At 34.4% G+C, this 14377-nt stretch overlaps 1 protein-coding gene across 1 annotated transcript; it reads left to right on the forward strand.

The window, feature by feature from the left end:
- The first annotated feature begins 931 nt into the window (after positions 1-931).
- On the forward strand, positions 932-12997 carry RpL10 (ribosomal protein L10). Its single transcript, XM_068348428.1, has 6 exons — positions 932-955; positions 1123-1155; positions 5053-5251; positions 11836-11942; positions 12526-12688; positions 12797-12997. Exons 2-6 carry the CDS (start codon positions 1133-1135, stop codon positions 12965-12967), a joined length of 663 nt encoding a protein of 220 aa, XP_068204529.1. The 5' UTR covers positions 932-955; positions 1123-1132; the 3' UTR covers positions 12968-12997.
- Positions 12998-14377: the final 1380 nt, after the last annotated feature.

Consider the following 14377-nt stretch of genomic DNA (forward strand, 5'->3'; position numbering starts at 1 on the left):
GTTACTTTAACTTTACTTTAAAGGCTGCATAACTGGAGCTTTTGAGATTATTATTATTATTATTATTATTATTATTATTATTATTATTATTATTATTATTATTATTATTATTATTATTATTAGCTAAACTACAACCCAAGTTGGAAAAGCAAGAGGCTATAAGCTTAAGGGCTCCAACTGGGAAATATAGCCCAGCGAGGAAGGGGAATAAGGAAATAGAAAAACGATATAAGAAATAATGAACAATTAAAATAAAATATTCTTAAATTAGTAACAACATCAAAATAGATATTTTTATATGAATAAAAAGACGTTAGATCGTGTAAACCCCACTTTAGAGGTGCTGTTATAAAGAATAGTTTTCGACTTATTATTTTATTATACATTATTATTTATTTGATCATATTGTTTTATTTATTATAGGTAACAATTACACATTTTTAATTAATGTTTATCATAAATAAGTCTACATTTTGTTTAAATCTTTGATAATTTTATTTTTGACACATTGAGAAATAGCCAATTTTTGTAAATTCTTCCATCGAATAAAAAAATATAGCCTTTGTTATAATTATAATATTTATGTGATTAATGTAATTTATAGATTATAATTTTTTATTAAACTAAACTAAATATAATTTTGAAAATATATTTTTAAATCACTATCCTGCTACTTCAAGACCAGCTCGGCCCAGTGTTGCCAGGTTGGCCTTTTTTCAGGCCAAAAATAAATCTCAATTTTGGACTTTTTGTAGTTAGTTGGCCTTGAGTTATGTCATGAAAAAAATGTTTGCTTTAAATACTATATTTTTGAACTTTTTCTAATAATGAGTTGGTCTTTTAAAGCTGCAGTTCATTAGAAATTGGCTTTTTCTCATTTAGAAAACCTGGCAACCCTGGCTCGGCCTCGGCCTTGTCAACAACATTCCAATAACAAGAGCCCTTTTGCACTTAGGTACGTGTGGATGCGAACGTGAATCCAAACATCCATTTCATCTGTTAATATCTTTATCATCCGTCAGTTTGTTGTCTTTGCAATTGTGAATATTGATTGCTATTTAATTGTTTGTTATATTAAATTAATTTAATTTTCTCATTTTATCGGTTTTATTTAATTTTCAGACCGAGCAAGATGGGGCGCCGTCCTGCTCGTTGGTGAGTATTTTCCCGGTCCGTTCTTTAAGTTTAAATTTACATTTATGAAGTTAAATATGTTGAATTTATGTAATTATGTTAGTTATAATCTAAATGTTATGAGTGATATTTAAAATTAATTGTAACATCTGGTTATTTAGTGTGTTAGGGCTTAAGGTAGGTCATATCTTAAGTCATGTGACAGCTTTAGGTGTATTTATGCGTTTATTTTCTACTAGTGACGATAAATTTGAAATTATTAAGTTAAATATGTTGAATTTATGTAATTTTGTTAGTTATAATCTAAATGTTATGAGTGATATTTAAAATTAATTGCAACTACTGGTTATTTAGTGTTTTAGGGCTTAAGGTAGGTCATATCGTAACTTGAAGTCATGTGACAGCTTTTAAATTTATGAAGTTAAAAATTTTAAATTTATGTAATTTTGTTAGATATAATCGAAGTGTTATGTGTGATATTTGAAATTAATTATAACTTCTGGTTATTTAGTGTTTTAGGGCTTAAATGTAGGTCATATCGTAACTTAAGTCATGTGACAGCTTTAGTGTATCTATGCATGCTATTTTGTACCAGAGGGAATAAATAGTTGAAAAAGGAACCTAATTGTGTTAGTTATGTTCTGGTTATTTCATTTATAAGTGAATAATTAACGATTATAGACGATATGCAATTTGTTTCGGTGCGGTAGTATAACTCCAGCCTTGGTGTTTCTACCGATTTTACGCTATGGTAGAATTTCTTATATACGGTGAAATATAGTGAAAACCTTGTTTTTAAGAATAATTATTAATTTAGCCCTGAACAATTTCCCAAATGAGCCAAATTTGTTTTACCATGCGTTACGAGTAAAGTCGCCGACTCACCGTTGATAGTCAGAAGTTGGGTGTATTTTCTATTCCGTCAGATAAATATCGATACTCTGCAATTTTAGTCCACATTGGACTGCTGGATGATTTGGAGCTTTTGAGCCTTAAAATTAAGTATAAAGTGGTTAACGCAGGTAGTTGAGTCAAAGTTTTGTCCTAAATGTTCTAGTGCTCAAAGTAGCCAGTGCCCAGTCGATGGTGTTGAAATGCAAGCTGTGGCCTAGAACAAGTGGTCAGGGCAACGGTATTTGAATATGAAAATGGTTTTCTTATAGAAAAACTTTCATAGGGGTCTTTGTATATCAGCGGCCAGTTCGTCCCATGACGATTAAAAAGGAACATCAACTGACCTAAACTTTTCCCCCTAACCTAAACTACAAGTCGTGTCCTTACCTACTTCCCTAATGCCCTCATGCTACTCCCCTTACACTGCCTTATTCTGTTAGCTGTAATCGTACATGCACCTTTTTTATGGAAATGACCTTAATATTTGTCTATTAGTGCAGCCTTTGTATATCGACGTCCAGTTCCTCCCGTGTGGATTGAAAATTAGGAGCCTTTGTATGTCAGCGGCCAGTTTCTCATGCGTTCATTATAAGTGGACATCAACTAACCAAAACTCCCCCTCCCCTCAACCTACAAGCCGTGTCCTTTCCTACTTACCTAACTTGCGCTGTGACCTCCCTCACTGCCGTATTCTAAGGTAGACATAATACATACAAGTGGCCGCTATCATACTTACATCCCCACCTAATCTGTTAATGCACAATAGCCAGTGCTCAGTGGATAATGTTGAAATGTAAGCCACAGCTGAGAGCAAATTGTTAGGGCAACATTTTCTAATTTAAAATATGGTTCCCAGTGAAAAACTTCGGTTTTTGTTGACAATTACCTAAATATTTATCTCGGATAGTGGAGCCTTTAGTACATCAGCGGCCAGTTCATCCCAGGTGGATTAAAAATGGACAAACTAACCTAAACTTCCCCCTAACCTATAAAGTGTGTCTTCTACTTACTTAACTAGTGTGGTTAACGACCCCCCTTACACTGCCGTATTCTAAGTTGGCCGTGATCATACATACACCCCCAAATAGTTACTCAGATAATAGCTTCTAACGATAAAAGATTGGTAATTTATACATTAGTGCTCATTTAGACGATAGATGCTTAGTTTTGTTCGTAACCATGTGGTGGTGTTTTATGTATGACGGCCATGCCCCATCACCATTTCCAACACTTAGTGAGAATACTGCATTATAATGGGGATTGCCGGATGCCTTCGTCCCCGTTAAACTAGTTAAGGACGGCATGTGCTTTAGGTTAGGTTAAATTTGTAGGGTTAATTTAAGTGCAGTTCTATGCATACAGGATGATACCCTGTCCGTCGTTATACAAAGGCTACTGAAATCTTTCAACGTTACAGTATTACTCTTAAATGCATAGGTCAAGTAATAATCATGTGTTGTTTTGTATGTATGTTGATGGCTCAGGAGTATAACTACCTTATTTTCAACCTTAATGTAATTACAATTTCATCTCTCGGGGTACATTCTTGTTAAATATAGGGCATAGGCACAGAAACGTTTCAAGGAGTAAGGAAACGATATGTCTTGGTAGTTAATGTTGCCAGGCCTAAGTTAATAAGGTCAAAAGATGATTATTTGGTAGATATTTACCCGTGCACCTTTACTCATAAAGCGAAACCACATTTCTTGAAGGACTTCTGTGAGATGGGAACCGCACGTTCCCTGAATAAAGTCGTAGGGTGCCAAGGCTTTATTTTTATTGGCTGTTGGACTGCGAAACCATTTCCCCTAAGCAAATTTACTTGTACATTGGTACGGTGAATCATCATTTAATCACAAACTTTTTTTTGTTTCGTTTTCTGTGGCTCGATTTTCTCTCATTTTATCATTAATTCACCACTGCTCTTTTCTGGCTGGCAGTACAAGGATGCACTGCGTACATCCAGCCTTTGTCGAGCATTATTATGTAATTTTAATTATATGAGCGATCCGGCTTCCTTGTCGAGTAATTATACGGTATATTATATGAATCAAATAAAGCTGTATTTATGTTATGATTTGAACATCGCCAAAAGAATGTGGGCTTCCTATTTTGTTGATCCTCCATCGTAAATGTACTGCATTTCATCAGCAGTACACTTTGATAAGTAAAACCCTTAACTTAATTTTTGGTTTCATGATACTAATCGGATAAAATGTATAAGAGGTTGCTCTCGGAGTATAACTTTGTGTCAGCTGCTAAGATGACCACCGGCGCGACGTTGCTTGATGCTGCTTTTACCCTGGTTGAAATAGGGAATTTTTAAATTGTGATAAGGTAAAAAAAAAAAATGGCCAGAAATTCCCCTTTTCAAGCTTTCTCAACGCACCTGCCTCTTGACCCCTGATTAATTGGTCAAAATGCCGTCAACATGCTACAGTTATAGTATCCATGGGAACGAGAAAGGACATAGCGGGGTAAAGTGCTTGTCTTTATAAATAAAGCAAATTTTATTTAATAAAATTTTATGCTTGTCTTATTTAAATATTCTGAACAGCTTTTTTTTTTATACCAAAGATTGCAGTAGGGTTGAAAATAAGATCTTTTCCAGTTGATTATGTTGTATTTCTATAATAGGAATTTTAGACTAAGGTATAGCACCTTAACCCTTTTACACCCAATATGGTTTGGAAGTTACCAACCTTTAACCCCCAGGCATTTTTTTTTTCAAGCCCATTTTGCAATATATTTTTTAAATTGCTAACGGCCTTAATTTTCATCACAGAGAGGTCAGGTTGGTCTCATTATTTTGGAGAATGCCTGAAGTTTCTCATAGTTATCAAAAATATGCAAAAAAATGTAAATACTGTAGCAGTTTTTTGCAAGCATGTAACGGTACGTCCATGGGGTTAAAGGGATGAGTTTTGTGAAACGTACCAGTACGTCCAATGTGGGTAAAAGGGTTATGGATATATTGTATGTAATAAGTCAAGACGTGTTTTATATTCTTAAATTCTCTTTCAGTTACCGCTATTGCAAAAACAAACCGTACCCCAAGTCACGGTTCTGTCGTGGTGTACCAGATCCCAAGATCCGTATCTTTGATTTAGGAAGAAAGAAGGCTGATGTAAGGGAATTTCCCCTCTGCGTCCATTTAGTATCGGACGAATATGAACAGCTCTCATCCGAAGCCCTTGAGGCTGGCCGCATCTGTGCCAACAAGGTGAGTGTCTAGAATTTGGTTTAGTTTTTTGTTTAAAATGTATAATTAAATTGACATGAATTACTTTATAATTTGTTTAAAAATCCGGAGCCTTTGTAGTTTATGGGGACAGGCCTTTGACCGGCCGAAAATCGAGTAAAAAAAGTCCGAAATCGGCTCGTTTTCATAGGAATGATCACAATGAAGTATTAATTTCACTAGTTTTGTAAAAACTAAGCAGGAGTTACCCGTGACTTGCGTTCGGACCGTGCTTAGCTTAGAAAATATTGCCGTGGTAAAAGTAAATAATGATGATATTCAAAATGATAAAATAACATCATATTATGGTATGTTGGATCATTGTAAAGAACATCTTCCCCACAATGAAAAACTATTTGGCTAGTAATAAGAAAGATATCGCCCTGTCCCCAAAAACTACAGACACCCCAAAAATCCCCCCCACAGTTTAGCCAGAATGTCAGATTATTCTGTTTGATCTTCACCAAAATGTGGGTATAGCATCGTACAACAAATTCATACACGTTGCCGACTCTGGGTTTGTAATGAGTAAATTGTTGTCACACTAATGTACTGTAGTCTAAATGCCCTACCATCCTTGGGATATAGGCGATGATAATATTCAAGTTCCCATAGTGTCAAACTGGGTACTAGCCACCACCATTTGTGGTAAACGTTTTCTCCATGTCAAATAATCTTCTAATTACTTCAATTGGATTAATAACTATGCGTTTAAGGTTTTGAATCTAGTGTGGTGGCTTTTTGGAAAGAACACTTAAAAGTAATTGTTGGTGATATTGGTCTCATTTTTCAACAGCGAAGACCAAACACAAAATTTATTGGTCAATGCATAATTAAGATTAACATGTTAGTGTTATAGATAATTTCATTAATTATAGTTTGAATAGTACTGTGTGGGACAAATCATTTGTTCCTCCAAACATTTGAACTTTGTCTTACATAAATTGGAAGTATTTGGAACAAAACATTTGCCCCTCCAAACATTTGAACTTTGTCTTACATAAATTGGAAGTATTTGGAACAAAACATTTGCTCCTCCAAACATTTGAACTTTGTCTTACATAAATTGGAAGTATTTGGAACAAAACATTTGTTCCTTCAAGCATTTGAACTGTCTTACATAATTTGGAATTATTTGAGATTATTTAACTATCTTTTAATTAGGTTATGAATACTATCATTTAGCCCCTATAATCAAATCTATGAATGGTAGAAATCTATTCTGTAAAAGTTAGGATGAAGTATTGAATACATGTATGCCCTAAATTATAATATATTGAAGGCTTCTTAAGTTCCCTTCTCACAGCATTAAGTTCTCTCGTAGTAATGAGTCTTCTCATGTAAAATGGGGATATGGTTTGCTGTTATTAGAATTACTGTACAGCCAAATAGTTAGTTGCCTCAACCGATGAAGTTGGAAAGAGGTTATGTTTAGGGGTTAATTGTTATGTTGAGTCTTGGGAGGTCGAAGGTCAAGGTCGAGCAAAAGGGCGACCTGAAAATACTATGGTCTAAATTGATTCTGGGAAAGGCAAGCTGGTCTAAATAAATAAGTTGCCATGCGGAGATCTGCACACTAAGAGTGCTTTTCTAGTTCTCATATATTTTAATTTTTTTTTACATGTCTCTTCCACACCTTTACTAAATTTTTATTATTCGTCTAAAGTTAAATTTTTTATTATTCGTCTAAAGGTAAATTGTTTATTATTCGTCTAAAGTTAAATTTTTTATTATTCATCTAAAGTTAAATTTTTTATTATTCGTCTAAAGTTAAATTTTTTATCATTCGTCTAAAGTTAAATTTTTTATCATTCGTCTAAAGTTAAATTTTTTATTCGTCTAAAGTTAAATTTTTTATTATTCGTCTAAAGTGAAATTTTTTATTATTCGTCTAAAGTTAAATTGAAACTGCTGGAGTAATGGAGGTTTAGAAACTGATATAATGACTCCTAGAATCAACATCCGATTAGAACATTTATTACCTTTGGTTTAAGTTAGGTACTGAGCAGTAAGGGAAAACATTTTGTGAAATATTTGAACAATCGCCAACCCACTTTTTAAGCCGGTAGAGCAAATGTCTTTGTTTGCATCTATGGTCTAGTGGTGGGGATAGTAATGAAAGATTTGTGTAATGCTTTTTATTCCATTGGAAAGCATAAGAAATCCTTTGTACACTTCCTTTAGCTTATGTAGTAAAATTGAATTGGGGAAGATTGAGAGATCTGTTAGCAATTAAATAAATTGCAGACTGAAAAATTACCCTTTTTATGCAAGGGTTTAGACATTTAATGGAGATATGACTTGTTGAGAGAAGTAATTATGAAAATTTCTAATTATGTCGGTTTTTGAATCTGGTGAGGTTAATAACCCTTTTACCCCCAGGCTATTTGGAAATTTCCAACCCTTAACCCCCAAGGGGTTATTTTTTTCCCAGCACATTTTGCAGTATATTTTTTTTAAATTGCTCTAACAGCCTTAATTTTTGTCATAGAGAGGTCAGGTTGGTCTCATTCTCTTGGAAAATGCCTGAATTTTCTCAAAAAATTATCAAAAATCTGAAAAAAAATGTAAATAGCATTTTTTTGCAAGGACGTACCGGTACGTCCAAGGGGGTGAAGGGATGGCTTTTGTGAAACGTACCAGTACGTCCTTTTTGGGGGTAAAAGGGTTAATACAACATTCTCATAATTTTTCTTATATTTAGAAGCTACCAAGGAATTGTTTGTATAAGAATTAAGCCTAATATAGCGTGTACTATAGGCATTACTTGGCGTCTGCAGCATTCCGGCGACCCTTAGCCCCAACCTGCTTCATATCCAATCGTTGGGGCTGTAATCACCAGACGTTTTTCTTTGGAAAGTGTCTCAAATTAAACTTTTAACTGGATTTGTTCATATTGCATCTAGTGCTTACTGTCTTGTATCACTAATTCACACTTGAAAGCATTACTCACCTTAGTTGTGAAAGAGTCAAAAGTATTTGATCTAATTGGTTAAAAAGACAAAACATATTACCTCTAGTACTGTCTCATCACTAATTTAAACAGAAAATGTTACTCTTTTGGTGTGAACGAGTCAAAAGTATTTGATTTAAATGATTATAAAAAGTATTTGATTTTATTGATTATAAAAATTATTTGATCTAATTAATTTAAAAAAAAAAGAAAACGGTAATGCCTCTAGTACTGTCTCGTATCAATACAGTATTCCCATAGAAAACATTACACACTTTTGATGTGAACGACTCAAAATTATTTTATCTACATGATTAGAAAAACAAAATGAAATTACATAGGAAGAAAAAAGTCTGAAATGGCTAAGAATCTTTGAACGTGATTATTTGGGAAACTTTCAACCCACTTTTTAAGCCGGTGGAACAAATGAATTTGTTTGTCTCTATGGTCTAGTGGTGGGGATAGTAATGTAAGATTTGTGTAATGCTTTTTATTCCATTGAAAAGCATAAGAAATCCTTTGTACACTCGGCTGAAATTTTTATGTAGCATAGTTGATGGATTGTGTCGTCATTGATATGGAATTTTGTGAGACTACAAAGTTTCTTTGCAAAATGGATGTCTTGAGGGATTTGCATGTAATTAACCCTTTTACCCCCAAAGGACGTACTGGTACGTTTCATAAAAGCCATCCCTTTACCCTCATGGACGTACCGGTACGTCCTTGCAAAAAAAATGCTATAAACATTTTTTTTTTTCATTTTTGATAATTTTTTGAGAAAATTCAGGCATTTTCCAAGAGAATGAGACCAACCTGACCTCTCTATGACAAAAATTAAGGCTGTTAGAGCAATTTAAAAAAAAAATATATACAGCAAAATGTGCTGGGGAAAAAAATTAACCCCTGGGGGTTAAGGGTTGGAAATTTCCAAATAGCCAGGGGGTAATAGAGTTAACATATTTCAGATGTTAGTTGGCAAAAGTTTCAAGAAAATAGTTTGAAGGATAAAAACTTTTTTTGCAAGTTAACTCCTTGAGTAGAAAGTTTGGTATTTTTTCCAAAAAGGGAAAGTGAATTAATACTGTATGCGTATTGTATTAACAGTTCAGTCTTGTAAAAACTATTGTTGATATATGATGGGCAATAGTTTTATGCTCGTGATTAATAACTAAGTCTTAGTTAACCTTTTTACCCCCAAAGGACGAACTGCTATGTTTCACAAAAGCCATCCCTTTACCCCCATGGACGTACCGGTACGTCCTTGCAAAAAAAATGCTATAACATTTTTTTTTTCATTTTTGATAATTTTTTGAGAAAATTCAGGCATTTTCCAAGAGAATGAGACCAACCTGACCTCTCTATGACAAAAATTAAGGCTTTTAGAGCAATTTAAAAAAAATATACTGCAAAATGTGCTGGGAAAAACTAACCCCTGGGGGTTAAGGGTTGGAAATTTCCAAATAGCCTGGGGGTAAAAGGGTTATCTCCTTGAGTAGAAAGTTTGGTATTTTTTCCAAAAAGGGAAAGTAAATCGATACTGTATGTGTATTGTAATAACAGTTCAGTCTTGTAAAAACTATTATTGATATATGATGGGCAATAATTTTATGCTCTTGATTAATAACTAAATCTTAGTTAACCTATTAGCTTCCTTGTGGGGGGAATAAATTTTGCAAATTCACGCTATGAAGCGTACCCATATTACAGTAGATGTGTAAGATATTAACCCTTTTACCCCCAGGCTATTTGGAAATTTCCAACCCTTAACCCCCAAGGGTTATTTTTTATTCAAGCACATTTTGCAGTATATTTTTTTTAAATTGCTCTAACAGCCTTAATTTTTGTCATAGAGAGGTCAGGTTGGTCTCATTCTCTTGGAAAATGCCTGAATTTTCTCAAAAAATTATTTTAAAAAAAAATTAAAAAAAAATTGTACATAGCATTTTTTTGCAGGGACGTACCGGTAAGTCCATGCGGGTAAAGGGATGTGTTTTGTGAAACGTACCAGTACGTCCTTTGGGTGTAAAAGGGTTAATCTCCATCTGTTCTACTTGGTAGAGAAACAAGTTGAAAGAATACATAGGAAGAGAAGTCTAGAATTGCAGAAAGTTGAAAGCATCTTTATCGGAAATGCACAACCCACTTTTTAAGCCGGTGGAACAAATGATCTTGTTTGTCTCTATGGTCTAGTGGTGGGGATAGTAATGTAAGATTTGTGTAATGCTTTTTATTCCGTTGAAAAGCATAAGAAATCCTTTGTACACTCCTTTAGCTTGAATTTTTTGTAGCCTAATTTATGAATTGTCGTCCTCGATATGAAATTTAGCGAGACTACGAAGTTGCATTGCAAAATGGTGTCCCAAGGGATTAGCAAAAGTTTTAAGAAAATGGTTCTAGAATATCAAAATTCAGATGGCAAAAGTTTTAAGAAAATAGTTCTAGTATAGTATTAAGGACAAAAATTTTTTTTTGCAACAAAATTCAGATGTTGGAAAAAAGTTTTAAGAAAATAGTTTTAGAATTCTATTAATGACATATACTTTTTTTGCAACAAAATTCAGATGGCAAAAATTTTAAGAAAATAGTTTTAGAATAATATTGAGGATAAAAACAATTTTTTTGCCACAAAATTCAGATGTTGGCAAAAGTTTTAAGAAAATATTTCTAGAATAGTATTAAGGACAAAATTTTTTTTTGCAACAAAATTCAGATGTTGGCAAAAGTTTTAAGGAAATAGTTCTAGTATAGTATTAAGGACAAAAACTTTTTTTTGCAACAAAATTCAGATGTTGGCAAAAGTTTTAAGGAAATATAGTTCTATAATAGTATTAAGGCCAAAACTTTTTTTTTGCAAGTTAACCTCATTAAGTAGAAAGTTTGGTATTCCAAAAAGGGAAGTAAACCAGTACTGTATAAGTGTATTGTCATAACAGTACGGTCGTACACAAATTATTATTCATTTAAAAGGCAGTAATTTTATGCCCTTGATTAATAACTAAATCTTAGTTAACCTATTTATTCTTGTGGGTGGAATAAATTGTAGTGATTTAGTGCTTTTTAGTGTTGCTAATTCACACTAAAACATTACCCATATTACAGATGTGTAAGCTATTATCACTTATCTGTTCTACCTGGTGAAGAAACAAGATAAAAGAATAACTATAGTCCATTTCTTTTAGCGATGCATATTTGCACCGACTCGCAGCGGTGCCCTTTTAGCTCGGAAAAGTTTCCTGATCGCTGATTGGTTGGACAAGATAATTCTAACCAATCAGCGACCAGGAAACTTTTCCGAGCTAAAAGGGCACCGTTACGAGTCTGTGCAAATATGACTCGCTAAAAGAAATGGACTATAGAAAGAGAAGTCTAGAATAGAAAAAAAGTTGAAAGCATCTTTATTTGGAAATGCACAACCCACTTTTTAAGCCGGTGGAACAAATGAATTTGTTTGTCTCTATGGTCTAGTGGTGGGGATATTAATGTAAGATTTGTGTAATGCTTTTTATTCCATTGAAAAGCATAAGAAATCCTTTGTACACTTTCAGCCTAGAAGCTAACATAGATGTTTCACGACTTATCTGCATGTTTGTAACGACTATTTCTTACCTTTCAGTACTTGGTAAAGAACTGCGGTAAAGATCAGTTCCACATCCGTGTCCGGCTTCATCCTTTCCATGTCATCCGTATCAATAAAATGTTGTCGTGTGCTGGTGCTGATAGGTAAGTTATTGTTGTAAATGGTTGTTAATTTTCAGCGTTTATTATTACAAGCTAAGCTATAACACTAGTTTGAGAAGCAAGATGCTATAAGCCCAAAGGCCCCATCAGGGAAAAATAGGGAATTTGAAATACCTTTGTAATACCTTTTCTATGTAAACTTCTAAACATTTTGAAGAGGATATTATATTGTATCTGCAGCATAAGCTGAAATCAGGGTTTACTTTTATTGAGTTACTTGTGAAGGGAAAGTAATAATTTTTATACTGCTATATGCTTTTGGGTCAAAGTGGGGTTACTTCATTGGTAATAAACACCAATGTCAATTTTTTTATATAGAATTGGGAGTACATGAGGAATTCTTAATTTTGAACCACTTTTTCTTTCTTCGAAGTCTGTTTAAATCTGTTGTGTTCTTCAAGTTGTTAAAGGAACTAAATAGTTATCATTGTTGAACAAACCCTTGTGTATGTGGGTGATCTTATTTTGAACTGATTTATGAAACTATATTGAAAGCAAATCTGTTGTTGAAGATTTTCTCCCTAGTTATATTGAGATAGTTATTCATGAACATTCTATTTTACAGATTGCAGACTGGAATGCGAGGTGCCTTCGGTAAACCCCAGGGCACAGTAGCACGTGTCAGAATTGGTCAGCCCATCATGTCTGTAAGGACCCACGACCGTCATAAGGCCCCAGTAGTCGAGGCGCTCAGACGAGCCAAGTTCAAGTACCCCGGTCGTCAAAAGGTCAGTACCAAGTTGGTCTGTACTGTATAATAAATATTAACGAATGTAATTGGTCAAGTATATTTTTTGTATCTTGTAGATTGGTTGAAATGGAATTTTCCTTTTTAGATTTACATCTCAAGGAAATGGGGCTTCACTAAGTTCGACCGCGAGGAATACGAAGAAATGATGGCCATTGGCCGTATCGTACCCGACGGTGTGAGCGTCCAGTACCGTCCCGAGCACGGCCCTCTTGATAAGTGGAAGAGAACCCAGTTGGAACTAGCTGGGCTTGCTTAAAGCATTTTTCCAATAAAGGGTGAAGCAAAAGATGAATTTTATCTCATGTCCCATAGTTTAAGTATTTAGCATTAATTACAGAATACTAGAGTGCAAACTTTTCTTTTGCAAAATATATTAAGACAATTTTTTAATAAGGGAAGCCCCCTTGCCTTGGCCATCAGTAAATTTGACATTTCGTATCCGTTTTTATTTCTGGATTATGTAAGTCGTGATTAAGGCAGTGTAGATATCTGTAGACTCGGGCGATTATGGCTGCCAAATATGTTTGCACATAAAACCAGAACCAAGACACGTTTCAATAAGGAGATCTCCCTTGCCTTGGCCATCGGCAAATTTGATATCGTTTTTATTTCTGGAGTATGTAGGTCAGGATTAAGGAAGTGTAGATTTATGTAGACTTGTGGGTGAGTATGGTTGCCAAATATATTTGCATATAAAGCTAGAAATGAATTCTGTTGTAGAATGTTTGAAATGAAACTGTTGGTGCATTTAGAAATGTTCTGTTTGAACATGTGTTGATAACAAAATAGCAGTGTGCGAAGGGAGGAATGGCATCTGCTATAATGCCAGTAACGCCACAAATGTCATTTGTTCCGTAACTTCTCTTGGGAATTGGTGTTTAAAAGGGCAGAGTAATAATTACTCCTTGATGTATTATTTACTATTTGTTCCTATGCAAAGTACAAACCATTTAAAAGGTTATGACCAGAATTGAGGAAATCTAGGGATGCTAGTAACATTGGTTTTGACAGCATCACAGTTAAAATACAACCCATTTAAGTTTGTGAACAGAATTAGGAAAATCTAGGTATTCTGGGAACACTGTATGGTTTTGCCAGCATCCCAATCATAACTAGAATACAAACTAATAGTTTTTCTTGAATTAAGATAATTTAGGAATCCTGGGAACATTATATGGTTGCTAACATCCCAGTCACTACTGGTCAGAAACACTCCCATCACTTAACTCCTGATCGTTGTTTCAGTCAGATGCCGCTTTGAACGTTGTCCTTTTACCTTACTCTGCATTTGGAGTGTTTTTAGAGTAAATATGAGAACATGCCCCATGTAGGAAGTCCCTATGGCCCCTTCATCAGGTAACTAGAAGTAGATCCCCAATCCTCTTGAGTCCTGGTTGTGATACTGACTGATGCTCACTTACCTTTACTTGTAAATATTGTATGGATTGGGAGAAGTATAGTTGTCGGAAGGTCTTGAGGGATTGCTTCCCATCTGCGTAGGTATTGGGAGAAATATGGTCGTCGGAAGAAGGCTAAGAGCGATTGCTTCCTTATTTCTTTCGGTGTCAATGACCCTTTAGATGTCAGGATGCCAGAAAACTTCAAATCAATCAATCGTTCACTTTTGCGTCTTCCTGTGCTGAAGGCACGAACTGTCCGTCCTTCT

This window comes from Palaemon carinicauda, chromosome 24 (genome assembly GCF_036898095.1).
Source record: "Palaemon carinicauda isolate YSFRI2023 chromosome 24, ASM3689809v2, whole genome shotgun sequence".
Lineage (NCBI taxonomy): Eukaryota > Metazoa > Arthropoda > Malacostraca > Decapoda > Palaemonidae > Palaemon > Palaemon carinicauda.

Bases quoted from the DNA above. Each gene is read 5' to 3' on its own strand.
- RpL10 (XM_068348428.1), top strand. From the start codon at position 1,133: ATGGGGCGCCGTCCTGCTCGTTG. The intron at 1,156-5,052 runs GTGAGTATTTTC...ATTCTCTTTCAG, and splicing joins GGGCGCCGTCCTGCTCGTTG to TTACCGCTATTGCAAAAACA. The intron at 11,943-12,525 runs GTAAGTTATTGT...TCTATTTTACAG, and splicing joins TCGTGTGCTGGTGCTGATAG to ATTGCAGACTGGAATGCGAG.